Raw genomic sequence first — 16,874 nt, 5'->3', positions numbered from 1 at the left:
AAAGTGACACTCCTATTAATACAACTCCATATGCTATTGGCTTGTTTTGCAATAAGAGCACTGTTTGCTCATATTTAGTTTATGGTCTAGTGCAGGGGTCAGCAACCCCCGGCATACTTGCCAGAGCATGGCACGTGAGGCCATTCTGCTTGGCACGCCACAGCTGGCCTGGGCTCTGGGCAGTTGTCGCCAGCCACAGAGCCCAGGCTGCTTTCAGCAGGCAGTAGGGAGGCTGCAAGCCCTGCTGTGAGCAGCCTAGGCTCTGTGGCAGGGCTTCCCTGCAGGTCCCAGCAAAGGGGTGCCCTGCACTCCCTGCCTTGCAGTGCCCAAGCCCAGCAGCTAGCAGCAGCTCTCCCTTGTCTTTTCCTCCATTCCCAGCATGCTGCCTCTGTGCATTTGGAGCTGGGAAGGAGGAGTTACATTTATTTGAATAGTGGCTTTGGTTTGTAAATCTCTGCTCTGTGGGAGGAAGCAGCAGCAAACTTGCTCCCCTCCCTCCCCCATACCATGTTTTGTGTTCGCTCTGCCCCTTTGCTCAGTCGATGCATTGTGATCAGGAGATGCGGGACACTGGACATCTGCTGCAGATGCTGCCTGGATTAGCCCTTGGGGGGAAGGGGGGAAGATAGCTTGCCCCTGGAGCAGCTCCCTCTCCCCTCACATGGAAGTGACAATTTTGGGGATTCCTTTTGTTAACAAGAGCTGGCAAATGCAGGAGACTGGATCCAGTGACCTAGGAGGCCCCTTCCCATCCTATGCTCTTAAGTATTACTTCAACACAAAAGTCAAGTAATGGATATTTCATGGATAATACATGTAATTGTTGCTTACCACTGCTCTTTTGTATTCTTCCTGATATTTTGTAGAGCTTTGAATGCTTTAGAAAGTGTATTCACTTTTACAATTCAGCTACTTCCCTGTTTTGTCTGTTTTTGTTTGTTTGTTCATTTGTTTTTTGGGAGGGGGGGAGGCAGGGGGCTTGTCCTCTAAGTTATAAACCCACTTTTGCAGTAACATAAGGTGAGGGACTGAGAGCTAAATGCAACATATTCACCTCCAAGGATCAGATCAAAGAAAATGGTGGGCACTGAGAAAGGCAAAACAGGCAGGCACTGAAAGGGAAAACAAAACTCTTCCTGAAACATTTAAGTTCAGACTCAGAGATCTCCTCCCTCTCACTTTACTTCCCAGATGCTCCACAGTAACTTTCAAAAGGGTTTGAGATGTTTAGAAATCGCACAGACAGAGTGTTAATATAAATCATTAAAGAGCTTTGTGGAGCTTTTCCTAAGGACCAAAATAAGTGTAGACAAGGAATGTACTTTTTTACTAGAATGAAAGTGCTCCTTTAGAAGTTAAGGACTGCAGAGATGAAGGCTACTGCTCAGTTTTACCTAGGAAAGTATGACCCTAAAAAGTATGAGTGACCTCTCTGCCAGTTCAAGAAATTTAAACTGTACTGTTTTTCTTGCAAAAAGCAGAAGGCAGTTCAGATTCATCAACAAGATTCCTTTCATCTGTACACGAAAGTCTTAATATTACACTAAATACAGTAATGCCTTAAGCCTTTTAAATATGTTTATGGGCACTGAAGAGACCCAGATATAGATTCCTGGAGAACTTCCAAGGTAGAACAGATTAGGGGTGAGGCACATTCCCAAAATAAAATAATCCAGGAGATTCAACAATTTTGTCCTCACGAATGACACAATAAGGTAAATCTTGTAACAACAAAAACTTCAGAATCTCCTGTTACTGATATGAAGCAGGTCTCTACCCCCAAACAAACAAAAAACCCAGGAAAAATCCAGTGGAGTTTAATACCAACAGGCTGAATATATTGAGGGCTTGTAGCACTATTAGCAGATCTCAAGTAGGAAAAAGACTTATTTGTTGGCTTCTATAGGTCATCTCAGGAATCCTGATGTAGCCTCATGTGATCAGCTGCAGAAATCCAGAAAAACAGGAAAGCCCAGTTTCCAAGCTTTATTCTGCTGTTAGTTCTGTTCAAGACTTTTTCCCCTCAAAAGACTCATGAAAGCCAAGGGCAGGAAAGGTCTGTGTTATGCTAGGTATCCTATTTTAAGATTTACCACTCAATAGAAAGGCTTATATAGCCAGAGTTGGAATACAGGAGTGAGATTGGGATAGGAGATCCTGAATGAAGAAAGTGAAGTGTTGCCTTAAAATATGACTTTAAAGCTAGGACTGCAGTAAACAGAGTCCTAAACTGCTAGGACTGCAGTAAGACAGGAGTCCTAAACGTCTCAGCTGCTTATGTTGCCAGTTACAGAATCTGATAAAAAGAAGGAAAATGTGTTGACAAGCCTGAACTGCCTTCAGCATTTGCCAAGAAAAGCACAGGCCAAACTTTCTGGACTAAAGAAGAGGTCAAAAGGTAAAACTTGTTAAGGTACAAGTGGCATTTGCAAGAGAACAGTATCAAAACAAGAAAAGGAAAAAAAAAGTCTCAATTAAGCTCTAAAATTTGAAATCTCCTGTGATTCTGGTGCTGATAAATATTTGATTATAAATGTTCCTAAAACAGAATTTGATGGACAGAACACAGGCAGTGGTAGTTATCAATGTTGTATATACTTAAAGCTATGATTACCTATTCTTTCAATATGCAGGTTGACAGTTTTGATAGCGTAACAACTGTTCCCGATAGTGCAATGACAAAAGTGGGGTTTAAAATGTCTGTTGAAAGCAACCAACAGTGTCCTAGACTTTGGGGTATAAGATGATACATATTTAAAACAGCAAGACAAATAGTTTAAAAGAGAGGGATCAAAATGAACACTAGCCTGGATGCAAGATTTTACACCTAAATTAGCAAAACCATGACTTGCCAATAACAATGGAATGAAATTAAGGACTTTATTTCAGGACGTATGAGAACTCAAATCTCTTGATTCTTTAGGGTAAGCATGTCTTCAAAGTGAATAAACCACTACAATTATTCATAAAAACCACTTCTCTAAATATCTTTTCAGTCTGTATCATAATCTGGCACATAAGTCATGTGAAAGTGTTTTTGAGGTTTTCCGCTAGATGACTGACTAAACCTTCAAGTGAAATCCATTCACTAAACCCCTTGCCCAGAGCATATGCCATTAAGCACTCCTGAGGCAAAGAGCATAAGCACACCCAGAACCAGTTTAAGGCAGCCATATTGCCTCATTTACCCAATTTGGTGTGTGGAGATGGGAACAACTAGGCAGGATGTGCTTCATGGGCAGTGCTTCAGGGTTCAGTATGGAGGTGGTGTAGACTGGCAGAATTCCACTTCAACTTGCACAATCAGGTCACTTGGGCTATGAGAAGCACTTGCACTATGGTATCAAGACGAGAAAATTCTGTGTGGACAGATAAAAGCAGTGACCCCTTCCTCCTTAACTCACTCTGTTCTACCCCCAAACCACAGCATGTCATGGAAAACTGCTCATTTTTCAGAAATTTTGGCCAAAAAAGCAATGTGGTAGTATATACGATCTATATTTTTTTGAATGCAGATGCATCAGAATTCTCTCTATAAAGCACTCAATACAAGTTATTTTTATGTTATCTTGCCCCCAAAATGTCTTCTATGAAATTAGAATGGCAGCTGTATTAAGTTCGTGTTTAGAGACTTTTATAATGCATAAGCCATGCTCATTTTTACAGGTGAATATACGTCTATATATGCAGAACACTTCTTGAGTGGATTATTAACCCATTTTTGAGGCTGCACTCCTCACAGAGCAAGACCTAAGTGATTTCTGTAATACCATGTCACCTTTGGGTAAAACTATACCCCAAAGGGTCCACAGCCTCTATTTCCTTCTTGGAAAAGAGTTTGGTTCCAAATTTAATTTTCTGTTAATGAACTGGGTAGTTTATTGGCTAGAATGCTTTAAACAAATAGTAAGTAATGAGATGATAAAAGGACACTAGAAACAAATAATCTATTGCAAGGTTATAAGTGGCTAACCACTAGTAAGCACACACTTAGGAGCAATTATTTATACCAGTCACTAGTTAAGATTTATTCTTTTAACAAAACACAGTTAAGTTACAATCCATCATACTGTCTCATGGTGTAGTCAGACTGCCAGTCTAGGAGTTATATTTTCTTCTCATTGTTTCTTCCCCAGGCTGTTTTAATTTTTTTATTTTTGCAAGGGTCTGAGTGTATTGCGAGTGGGGAAAATGACAGGTTTTTATTCTTGCAGTAATAACAGGTGCTACTATAATGCAGCATATTACTGTATTCCTTCATTATTAGGCATTTACAATCCAATCATATCCAATGTCATAATGCGTCCTTTAAATTTATTGTACAACCATGATGAATAAAGAGACATTTAAGACTGACTATTTCATAAACAAGAAATGAAACTGTTTCAGCTCAGACATCTCTCCCGTAAACAGATGCTACGCCATAAACTTCTCTGTTTTGGGAAGCTTTATAGGGGTGACATCTGTTTGACAAGAGGATTTCTGTACTGCAGTGGTGTCACAATTTGATTGTAAATTGTTTATGAAATAATTTCAGCATTTCCAAAGTATAATTTAATGAAATTTTAGAAGAACTATTTTAATTGAAGTTGTACTGCCAACTTTGGTTTGGGGTAAAAATCCATTTAAAGCTTAGCTTATGAATCTTAACGTTTTACACAAGACAAATATGACTAAAATTTATAAAAACATTCAAGCACATAAATAAAAGCCAGGTTCAGTGTCCTCAACAGGAGTTCCTCTGGGACAGGGTTTATAATGTAAGCCCCTCAGTTCGTAAGAACAACTTCAACAGGTTTTTTGTTGTTAAAGAAAATCTTTTCAGAAGTGATTAGCAGTCTTCCTCCTTGCTTAGTCATCCTAACTGAACCCAATTTGCAGAAGATAGACACTCAGCACCTTTGCAAATCAGATCTCTTTCAAGTTTCTTATTATGGGCAGCCAAAATCATTGGCCATTTTCATAAATCTTGACTCAAACAAATGTAAGCACTGCCAATATTGATAACCAGAGGTACAGACATACATGCATATCCAAGGGAAAACCAGGAACACTTTTACTTTTCATCTCCTCCCTGAGAATGATAGTTACTTCCTTTGAAGAATAAATATTGCCTGAAAACTGTTTTTTCTTCTGTCATTCAGCTCTTCCTTGAAAGCTCTATGGCTATTTCAGGTTTGAATCTAAAAGGAAGTAATAAACACTATGCCCAATCTCCTGAAATAATATAGGTCCGAATTCCTTGCACTTTCAGAACAAAAAGGAGCTAGCAGGAGTAATTTTTATACAATGCTGATGAGGCAAGTAACTTTAAATATACAAATCAGAAATTCAAAATTGCAGTAAGAGGTAGAATGGATTTACAGAATAGTGCAACTGGGAGCCAGGAAACAGAAATCTAATTTTATTCTGGTTATGGACAAATAATTAAAAGTTCAAACTTGTTGCCCTGCTTTTATAGTTAGTAGGGTCAGAAGGGACCTGAGCAGATCATCAAGTCTGACCCCCTGCCACAGGCAGAAAAGAATGCTGGGGTCAGACGACCCCGGCAAGGTGTTCATCTAGCCTCCTCTTAAAGACCCCCAGGGTAGGAGCGAGGACCACTTCCCTTGGAAGTTGGTTCCAGATCCTAGCCACTCTGACTGTAAAGTAGTGCCTCTTGATATCCAGCCTGAATCTGCTCTCTGTCAGTTTATGGCCGTTGTTCCTTGTTACTTCCGGTAGTGCTTGGGGGAACAGGGACTCTCCCATTGCCTGCTGGTCTCCCTTGGCCAGTTTATAGTCAGCCACCAGATCCCCTCTCAGCCTCCTCTTGTGGGGGCTGAACAGGTTCAGATTCCATAGCCTATCCTCATAGGGCCTGCCCTGCTGCCCCCTGATCATGTGAGTGGCCCTCCTCTGGACCCTCTCAATATTATCCAAATCCCTCCTGAAGTGTGGCGCCCAGAACTGGACGCAGTACTCCAACTGTGGCCTGATCAAGGTTGCATAGAGGGACCTTTCTTTCTCTCTCTATTCTTACTCTGAACTCCTCTTACTTCTTGCTCTTTTCCTGGACTTTCAAAGCACTGTCCTCTTTTAGAGTTCTACACTAATCAAGCAAACCTTAAACATCACATAAATAAAAAATGTAAAATATTCCCTAACAAACCATGTGCCCAATTTTAATCCTGACCATTCTTTATATGATTACTCTCACTGTTTATATTTTGTCTTTTCATATTAATAATCCCCCAAGGCTCAGAATCCTTCTATATGTTTGTAGAGCACACACTGTATTTCAGAAAATAATGAGAATTTCTAAGTGTGAAATTCAAATGTGTGTTGTGCATATATGCTGTTTCAGAGCTTCGTGTTTTTTCGAAGTGATCCCTTTCTACTCTGCAATTTAGAAAACACTGAAGCCGTTACAAAAAGTGGTATTTCTTAAAACTCAAAAGGTAGAAGTCCACATCAATGATTAAGTCTATGAATAATGAAGTTTAACAAAGAAGAATAGATTTATAATATTCTAGCATATATAAACATATAAGATGGTATCAAATGGGAAAGTACCATATTCCTTCAAATATATGAGACACTTTAAAAAAACCACTTATTTTTTCTAAAAACAGCTTGTCTCACATTCAAGTAAGGTGGGAAGGGGAAAGACAGAAAAGTGCTCAAATGCATAATGGAGGTTGTATACAAATAGCTATGTCTTTATATTTTTCTTAAATTGAGAATCAGAAAACTTAGGCATGTTTTAAATGCAAGGGCATTTTATATTTGAAGGAATATTTCCAATTTTTCAAATGCTGATATGGTACCTCAAAACAGTGGAAATTAACCAGTTTTTGCCTACTGAAAAAACACAAATTTAGGGTCAGAGCAAGGATGACAATGTTTATCCTCAAAAGTAGTTTTTAAACAGTTTTAAGACTATAAATAACATTATGAATTTGACAATCTTTTAATAAAATTTTATCAAAAAAGGCATACAGTACCTTCTGTTTCATCTACCTCACTGGAAACAATTAGTTTGTTGGATGTGGCTGCTGAGAGAATATCTGGAAGACTGTGCTGCTCTCTTTCATGATTTCGTAGCTGACTCTGGAAAAAAAAAAATTCCAAGGAACATTTAATATCTGTCTGTGTGTGTGTGTGTAGGTACACCCCCCCCATACACACACACAAAGATGTATGCATGTACATGTTAAAAAACACTTAACAACATAACCATAAGCATACAGCAATCACTCTATAGTGTTTCAGTAATTTGAAGGGTTTTTTAACATTTTAATACAAGTCAGTGTGAGTGTACATTAAATTATAGGTATGAAGAATATATCCATTAACTGTACTAATACAATGCTATGCACCACACTGAACAGCACTAATAAATCAATGAAGTCCTTCAGGATTATTTTAAAGAACGGAAAAGATACTGGATGGCAATTAAAAAAAATCTTTAGAAAATAGATTAAACATGTTGACACATTCAGCTTTAATCCTATATTATCCTGACCCCACTCTTGAAGAATAGTAATATTCTAATAATACTTTTCGTCTAAGTGACGTATGGGGGATGGAAAAAAAAAAGGAACAAATGAAAAAAGGGAATGGGAAACTCAGATTATGTTAATGAGATGAGGAATCAATTCTAGGTCACAGGTTCAAGTGTGACCCAGCATAGCACCACACATGGTTTCTTACATGGTCCAACAGCTTAGATGAAAGGTCTCATTCCAGATCATACTGGCCATGAGAAAACCAGAGTCAATCTGGAAGTGACATAACTTCTCAAAGTGCATGTAATCATCCTAATCAAGACTGAACAAACTGTGTGGGAAAAACCTATTACTATTGCTGGGTTGGTCCAAATTCTGTGCATTTAAGACTCTCTATACCTTTATAAGCACTAAATCACATATAAAATGCATTATTCAGTAGCACTAATTATTTAACTGAGGAAGGCTGAAAATGTGACAGTAGCACTATCCTATTCTAGCATGGAATTTAGTTTTGGCTTTCTGCATGACATCAAGGCCAAAGCAGCAATGGAATGAAACATAAAGGAAACTTCCATCTCAGACTTATTAGAAGTCAAGGCCCAGAACAGCTGACACTGCTACGGCACCCAGTCACAACTACTGGCCACACTGAGCATCCTTTGAAAGCCTGGCCTGTTATGTAGTAAATGCTATCTCCTACTAATTCTTCATTCCCTTTTACCATAGCTACTGGTTAGGACAAAAGAAGAAAATTAATAGATCAATGGGACAGGCCTCAGTAAAAATATTTTCAAAAAGCAACAAGAGACGAGTATTTCCATAGGTAAGCCATGGCAAGTGACTTGAAGTAGACACAATGCGTGAGTGCTGCAGATCAGAGAGTTCAGCTGTAATGATACTGCAGCTAAAGTGCTATTATTCTATATTCCTTGGGGCTAACCTGAGGCTGTGGACAGCTGTAACTTTAAACCATTTTAAAAGTGAAGAACTACTACCTGTACAAAAATAGTATTATGATATATGATTGTCTTCTTTTATAATGGTATACATGGGCTTGGAGCACTAACTTTAACTGGGAACGAACGAGGTTAAAGTTCCAGTTTAGTTCTGCTCCAAAAGTTATGTTAGAACATCTCACAGCAATTGTTACACTTGCTGGCACTTTTAATTCAGTTAAGAGAATAACAAAGCAATTAAATACCAGTACATACTATAAAGCTGCTATAGGATAACGGAAATAGCTTCACCTTATAATGAAAGGATTCTTCACATTGCTTGCATTGATACATTCTGGTTTTGCAGTGGTTTATCATGTGGCTCTCTAAATCCTTACTATTGTCAGCTATGTGTTCACAGATAGGACACTGATATGGTTGCCTTTGACGATGAACTCTCAAGTGTTGTTTTATGTAGCCCTTATTGCCACTGCTATAATGACAGAGACGACAGCGGTAAGGCCGGTCTACATTGGGTATATACTCCACCAGGTTGCTTCCTGGCGTGTTTGCATCATTTGCAGGTTGGCATTGTGCATTGTCCTGTAATTCTTTCAAAATGTCATCATCAGAAGCATTTTGATCTGTCCTCTCCCTCAGTTTTTCAATTACAGTGAGCAGTGACATACTGATGCCCATTTTAATGGGCGCTTCAGATAACTCTGGTTTGTCTTTTTGTAGCTCCACTATTGCACAGTCACTTTGGTTTAAGGGGGTTAATTCCTCTGAAGGGTTTTTAAATGAAGATACCACCTTGGAATGGGCTGCAAACATGCCATCAGGCTGCCGCTGTCCTGTATCTGTGTCTAAAGAGTTTACTTCAGCAAAAGCCCTGAAGTTAGACCTTGTTAATTCTGCAGCTCTAATAGGCATGGTAACAAGAGCTTCTGCAGCTAATGAGTGCAGTCGCAGAGATTCTGAATTCGTTCTTCTTCGTATAGGAGGAGCGTTTTCATCAGTTGCTATGTTTTTATTAGTGTTTAAATCATTATCTTTCTTATCAGTATTGCTCCAACCTATTATTACTTCTTCAATTTCATCGGAGTGATAAGTTTCAGATCTTTCCTGCAAAACCCGAGATTCCTCTGAGATTAATTTTTTCTCAGTCTCAATGTCTGTGTTCATCAAGAAAGGCTTCTGTAAGACAGCTTCTTCAGCACTCGGCAAACGCTCCACAATTACATTAACATGGCCTTTTTCATTTGGGCTACAATTAATGATTTTCTGTGCCGATGAAAGTAGACTATCACTTATCAAGTTATCCTGCTCTGTATCCGATATAGTCTCTTCTACCACTTCTCCACTAGGTGAAAGTGCTGTTGCTTGACTTAATACTTCCTCCTCTTTAATGTCTTCTACTACTGGTGAAGAATTACATGGCAATTGTTCAGATCTGCAAATCTGGAGTTGAAGAGAATGGTCACTGTGGATATCCAGTTCATTATTTTCTAGAGAGAGAACAACGGTATCCACACTGTTAGGTGTTTGAGTTGCAGTTGCATCTGACAAGTTAGCAGACTCATTTTCTTCTTCAAATATAGGATATGAGCAATCAACCTCACCTGCATGTTTCCATGCGTGGGTTTTCAACATTCTTTGCTGACCACAAGTGTAACGACAAATTAAACACCGGTACATGCCGTACTGCTCATAAGTATACCACTTTCTCCTACCCATTTCAGGCACAGGAGTGGACTGAGTTATGTCTTTGCATTCCAGGTTTATTGTCTGATCAGTGCCTGCTTTGACACTGCTTTCCATTGGCCCCTGCAAAGATGAACTTGAGAGATTTACACACGATTGCACTTTCGGCTGGATGTGGTTTTCACCATTGTTCTCATGGTGATTTCGGATATGAACTTCAAGTTCCCCTCGATTTTTAGAAGCAAAGAGGCATTCTGAGCATATTAATATCACTTCATTCTGCTGACCATGTTGTTTTATGTGTTCTTGTAGTATAAAAAGAGATGGTGATAGAAACTTACATAAGCTACACTGGTAGCACATAACCTTTCTTTTACTTTGTGGAAGACAATCAGTTACATAGTCATTTGCTTGTAGCTCCTCAGTCTTTTTAGTGCCAATAACAGACAATTCAATTGTTTTAGTTGGGATCTCACAGAGATCTTGCATTTCAAATGACTGTGCAGAAGCATCAGGATGGGAACGTTTTCTTCCTATCAAGAGGCATCTCTGGGACTTCTCACTTTCAACTATTTTGCTTAGTTTTTCAATAACGTGGATCAGTGGATCAGTTTTACATTTTCTCTCATCTTCACTAGTTTCCAGTGTTGGACTAATAACTGTTTCAGAAATTAGTACAGCTTCCTGATCTCCAATATTTGGCACCAATACTGCAACACTGCTTCCCTCTTCCATAATATCTGGAAAAAGAAAGTATTATGAACTTAAGTAACAAGTGCAAAAGGGAGAAATGCAACTTAGTCACCAGTTATATTTAACTTGCTACCTTGACGAAAAGTGGAAGCCTAAATCCATTATCATTACAAATAATCAGGGATCCTGGTTTTCCCTGATAAACAAAAAGCAAGTTCTCTGATAAAACTCCCAAAATCTGTAATTAAAATTAAAGGCCCCCCACAACCCCTCCTGGCCCTGCTGGTGCCCCTCACTCCCCCCACATCCCGCCCAGCCCTACTGTTGCCCCTCACTCCCTTACAACAGCTCCCCAGCCTTACGGTTGCCCCTTTACTTCCCAACTACAGCCCCTGCCCCAACCAGCCCTGCCAGAGGGGGCCCCCAGCATTTTACTCTAGTAAAGGGGGAAATCCATGGTTTACTTAGTTTTTCCATGGGAAACAGAAAACCTGGGTCCCTACAAATAATTAAGACTACCAGTATTAAAGCAAAGAAAAACAGAAACCTGTAGGGTCACTTATAAAAACGATTTTTGGGTCTCATGTTAAATAGTGAAAAAGTATTTTTACACTTTTTCTTGTAATACTAGAACTGCATAAATCAAAGTACAAAGGTCTGGAGTATCCAGTAGGTCTGGATTTTTCAAGGATAAATTGGTTTGTGTAATTATAAATATTATTTCCCTATCATAACCATCAAAACCTGAATACCACACACTGATTTTAATCAAAAGCAGCAAATTTAAATTTAATACAAAGATTAACGATGTCAGTTTCAGCTGAAGTATTGTGTTTCACGGTGTTTAAGTCAAGTTTTGAAGTCCAATTTTTAACTCTTAAAATTCAACCTTGACTTGTATACCATATCAATACTTTTGACCCTCCTCCCAGTGCCACCCGGGCCTGGCACTGACCTGACCGTCTTCACCTACAGACAGGTCCCTGTTGCTGGAGGCCATGGGGCTAGGCCCAGGCTAAGCATGGCTCGTGGTCCTTGCTGTTGCTGTGGAGATGCTGCTCGGCCAGGCACTGAGCCTGGCCCCGTCCCCTGCAAGATGTGCTGCCTGGGCTGCACCAGTTGAGCACCAAGCCTGGCCCCGTCCCCTGCGAGTGATGCCGGGCTCAGGAGTTGGTTGGCACAGCCTACGGAGCACCGCTTGCGGAGGATAGGGCTGGGCTCAGTGCTCAGTTGGCACGGCCCCCCCATCTCTTGCAAGCGGCACTGCCTGGGCTTTGCCAGCTGAGCACCAAGCCCAGCCCTGTCCCATGTGAGTGGTGCTGCAGCACATCTAACCCCCAGGTGTCCAGTCCACAGTGAGGGCATGCAGGGACCGGTTTAAAGTGACCCCATATTTCTGATCCAAAAAGTTAAGTTGACTTATACACCAGATTTACGAAATTCCTAACTTTTTGGATCAGAAAAATGGGGTTGACTTATACACCATGTTGACTTGTACACCATGAAAAATAGTAATAATACCTTCTGAAGTGAATGTAGGTTTCTAACCATTCCTGAAAATTTCTGAATAATTTTCTGTTTTGAAAAGAACCACGTGGTTCTGGAAGCACAAGACACATTAACTATTTCCCCTTTGACTTCCTTTTAAAAACATTAACCATAAACCACAGTACTGTGGTGTTGGGCAGAGATTGTATTAGTGGCCAAAGTTTATAAACTGGAAGCAGATTTTGAGACTGAGTGGGTGGAGAAGCTAGAATGGGAACTTAATGCCACATCAAGTAGATTACATAACGAGGAATTCTATTCCGGAAAGTGATCAAAGACAGTCTTTCGGAGTTCTGCATCAGATATATTCACTTCATAGAAAGACTCTTCTTTCAACTGGCATCTCTGCAAATTCAGCCAGGGCTCCCAGTATCAAATTTATTCCATTTTTCTTGGTGGACAGGTCAGAAAGGATCTTCTGTTATTCCTGTGAAAGTCCTTCCCCTCCTAATTATGCACTCACTATACAACCGTGAAATAAGGGGAGAAAAAAGTTTGTTGTATGTCACCCTTTTGTGAACTCTGAAAATATTATCAGAATAAGCAGCAGAATATTTACAAAATTAAGCTGAAAGACATCATTCTGCAACAGAGTGGGTAAATGATACACTGTTCTTTTCAGAATATGATCACAAGAGTCAGCTAAGTAGAGGAAATTGTTTAGTGCTAGAACTTGCCAAACAAGACACCCACCTAGAAATACTGCTTTAAATCATGTAAAAATTGAACTGAACTTTTTAGTTTGAGAACAGCACAAAGCAGCACATCATCAAGATAGTGTTTATTTTAATACTGGAGGATGCTTCTTGTTCCAAGATTGGAACACGTTTCTGTGCTGATTTAACTGGGGCTATACAAACTTATTTGCAGAGGATATTTTCACAGTCAAAATAAAAGTCATTTACACCAAATTTTAAATCTTCAACCTCAAAAATGAGCCAGAGGATTTTCCTTTATCATATAGGAGGAGAGTAAAAATGTGAAGTATCCACAAAGAAGTGACAGTTTCCATCCAGGTGTAATGCATGAGAAATGGTTGCTTGAATATATAAACAAAAGATAACTGGCTCACGTAACTCCAGGTACAATTCCTCCACAGAAAATAGGCTGTAGACAAACATTAGCAAACAGGCAAAACAGCACACGCTAAAAATCTCCATAAACCAAGGGGTGGCTACATTATTAAGAGGAGCCAAAAATGGGTAACTCTGGTACATAAGAACTGCCATTTACTGGGTCGGACCATAGGTCCATTTTGCCCAGTATCCCGTGTCACATAGAGGCAGAGAGCAGAAGCTGAAAGGAAGAGTGAACAGGGTATGACCGGGGCTTTTCTTCACTATTGCTCAGAACAGGAAAGAATAGAACAGAAGAGAAGTATAACAGTAAATTCAGCATATTAAATTAATTGGAACTGTTTGATATTAAGCCTTCTGCTATAGGTCACTGGAATACATTAAAAGTGAAATCAAGTCAACCTTAATATTGATTACACTACAAAAAGTTTTTGTCAAACACCTGGAATAATTACTTTTCTTTTATTATAACCCATGCTAAGTTTCATTTATATATGCTCTTCCCTCCCATTACGAGGAATTTACTGAAAACAGTTACAGCACAATTTCCTTCCCCATCCCCCCACGTTCCCAGGTGGATGGTTAAGTATTCTTTACTTTTGTGTTTCTGAGCATGCATTTGATCTATCAAAAATGAAAATACATACAATATTCTGTACTGACTTCATACTGTATTCAGATGTTTGTGCTGATAAGTATTCAGTTTGTGGCAATGCTTCTATATTTAAAAAGAAACTATTTGTGAAGACTTATTTATGGCACATGTTAAGTTCTCTCTATTCTATATCTTGAAATCTATTAATACACTTGGTTCCTTCTTCCCCTCCCTCTAGTACAGAAGAAAATCTATTAAAGTACAGAAGAAAAATCAGTTAAATTGAATAAGAAATGGAACTTAAAACTGAAGTTTTTCCAAATGATTTTGCTTGGATGCCTCAGTCCAACATAAACATATACAGAATCAAGGTCTTCATGTTTTATGCACTTTTGTTTAAGATAATTCTTTAAATCGAGTCATAAAATCAGATGTCATTTATTTATATACAGTTTAACATAATAATCAATGAACAACTAAAGAAAAACTGGAGATATACCACAGGTAGGCCTGAACTGGATACTGTTACAATACCTAGGCAGGCACTCCATAAGCTTATCCCATTTACAACACCTACACATTTTGCTTTGAGTATTTCAAATACAGACCTCATAACTCATACCAGTCCCCAGAGAAAAGATGAGCTACCTAAATTATCTTTACTTGTCCTCCAGTTTTGTGCTGAGTTTATACTGGAATCTAATTAGTTCCTTTAAACTGCAACTTTATGGTAACTATTGGAAAAATACTGAAGTTAAGAGATTCAGGGGAACATATATGCAGAACTATTGGAAAAATACTGAAGTTCCAATTTTCTGCAAATACATGAAAGCAAAACTTCCAAAACAAGATCATATTTGTATTCAAGACATCTATTTAAATATAGTAACATTTGTAAAAAAAAATAGTGAATTCTATGAAAATTTATTTTTTTATTTCCTAATAGACCATATTGCTAATTTGAACCATTTCAGGTATGCAAATATAGCAACATAATGTATGAAATATAAGCAAGATGCAGAAATTTTCAATATTAATGTCATTTACTTGCTACATGCTCACGTGAAGCATTTCTGCCTGGCCGTGGTATAAATATGTACATTAAAATCCAAATTATTTGAACAACAGACTGACTTTTCTATATTGTGATTTTTCACAAAATTTGAAAAAAATATAAGTACTGAAATCACTTGTAGATGTTTACCCTAATTCAGTGCACAAGTTTTCGAAAACCCAAATTCTAGGGTAGTTGGGGAAAAAAAGACCTTATGCCTTTAATCAGCTCTGTGTAAACTGACTATGAGCATCTACACAGCATGTCACAAGTATCAAGACTGTCAGGAAATACAGACTGACTATACAGCAGTGTTAGAAAAAAGCTTTTTCATAGGACAGACCCGCCCCCAGCCAGATTATGCAGATCAAGTTCAGCATCTTCGAAGTACTGACACAGAAATCAGAAAATGTATCTGTACATCAGGAGCGTCAAACTAACAAGCTGGCAGGCTGGATTTGGACTGTCAGGTTTCTTATGGGTCAGATGTCTCACTTCCAGATCTGGCCCATCTGGCTTCTTGCTGCAGCTGCTAAAGCCACTGTGTCGATGTGGCCAGCACACAGGGGTTAATGCCACTACCTGCCCCCACTCACCTTCCCTCCTCCAGCAGATCTGAATGGCAACTGCAAACCAGAAATCCGACAGCAGGTAATGCAGGGAGAACACTTAAATCCCTAGGTGCTAGCTGCAACAGCAGAGGGGCTCAGATGTTTGATACCCAGACTACAGAAAACCAGTGTTAAACTGAAAAAAATCCAAGTATTTTAAGTATTCCACCACAAATGGGTAAATATACTTTGATTTACATTTTGTATTTGCATTTCTTTGGATAACTCACTTGGGTGTAGAGTGTATTTAGTTTTGTTGAAGAGCTAACTATAACTACTATGTACAATCCCTAACTACAAATTACACCCTTTTCACGTCATGTTTGCAAACCATGGAAAAGGCTCCAATTACAAGTGCCTTCGCTTACATGCACGGGTAACTGGGGGACACGAGGACAAGAAAGTTAATAAAATGGTTTGCCTGCCATTCTTTAAAACCTAATGTGTGTGTTTTAGATATTTATCATCTAAAGAAGCAATTGCAACAGGCTTTTTTCCCCCCTTTTCGTGCTTATATCCGTGTCAGGTAGCCCTCAACAGGTGCAGCAAATACCAGTACAGTCTTTGCATAATGCAAGATCAGTTTTCAGAACTCAAAAATACTCTCAGATGATGGCAACTTGAAAGAATCAACATCAAAGTGAGCGAAAAAAAACCCAGGAGTACTTGAAACAACTTTTAAATGCTTTAATTTTTGTGGTTTCACTTTTTTTTTTTTCTTTTAAAAGTATTTTTCTGTTCTTCTGTGAAGGCAGGATGGGAGCTAAGGGGACAGAAGGCCCTAACCAGACTACATGGGGGGGAGGGGGGTAGTGTGGAGTATTCGCAATGCCACGCCGTCAAAGGCGGGACGTATATTAATAGAAAGAGACAAGATTTCCTCTCCCCCCCTCCAACCTCTTTTTTCCATTTACAGTAAAATATCGCTACCTGTCAGTCTCAGGACGGCGGGTGCTGCTGACACTGAGTGACAAGCCCAACGCGAGGCTGTTGCTACCCAAGGCAGATCTTCCCTAATTCACTAGTGAACTGCCCCACACTTTCAGACTGCCCCCCCCATGCCGAACACGGCCGGCCACACGTCCCAAAAAGCGACCGGGTGAATCGCGCCATGCAGACGGGCCGCCCCACGTGCAGAGCACCGACCAGGCCGCTGCCGGTCAAG

The 16,874-nt window shown here is 39.4% G+C and overlaps 1 protein-coding gene across 2 annotated transcripts in view; it reads right to left on the bottom strand.

Annotated features, from left to right (window-relative positions):
• Positions 1-16,868, bottom strand: part of ZNF507 (zinc finger protein 507) — a 35,964-nt gene extending 19,096 nt beyond the window's left edge. For both annotated transcript variants that reach the window (XM_006016602.3, XM_025216670.1), the window contains exons 1-3: positions 16,640-16,868; positions 8,741-10,872; positions 6,987-7,092 (exon numbers count right to left, since the gene is read on the bottom strand). In XM_006016602.3, the coding sequence (XP_006016664.2) occupies positions 6,987-7,092; positions 8,741-10,867 (2,233 nt within the window). In that variant the 5' untranslated portion in view covers positions 10,868-10,872; positions 16,640-16,868. The remainder of the gene's footprint in view (positions 1-6,986; positions 7,093-8,740; positions 10,873-16,639) is intronic.
• Positions 16,869-16,874: the final 6 nt, after the last annotated feature.

The sequence above is a fragment of the Alligator sinensis genome, unplaced genomic scaffold, assembly GCF_000455745.1.
Source record: "Alligator sinensis unplaced genomic scaffold, ASM45574v1 scaffold170_1, whole genome shotgun sequence".
Lineage (NCBI taxonomy): Eukaryota > Metazoa > Chordata > Crocodylia > Alligatoridae > Alligator > Alligator sinensis.
Note: the sequence above shows the minus strand (reverse complement) of the source record. Positions and strands in the feature narration are given on the sequence as shown.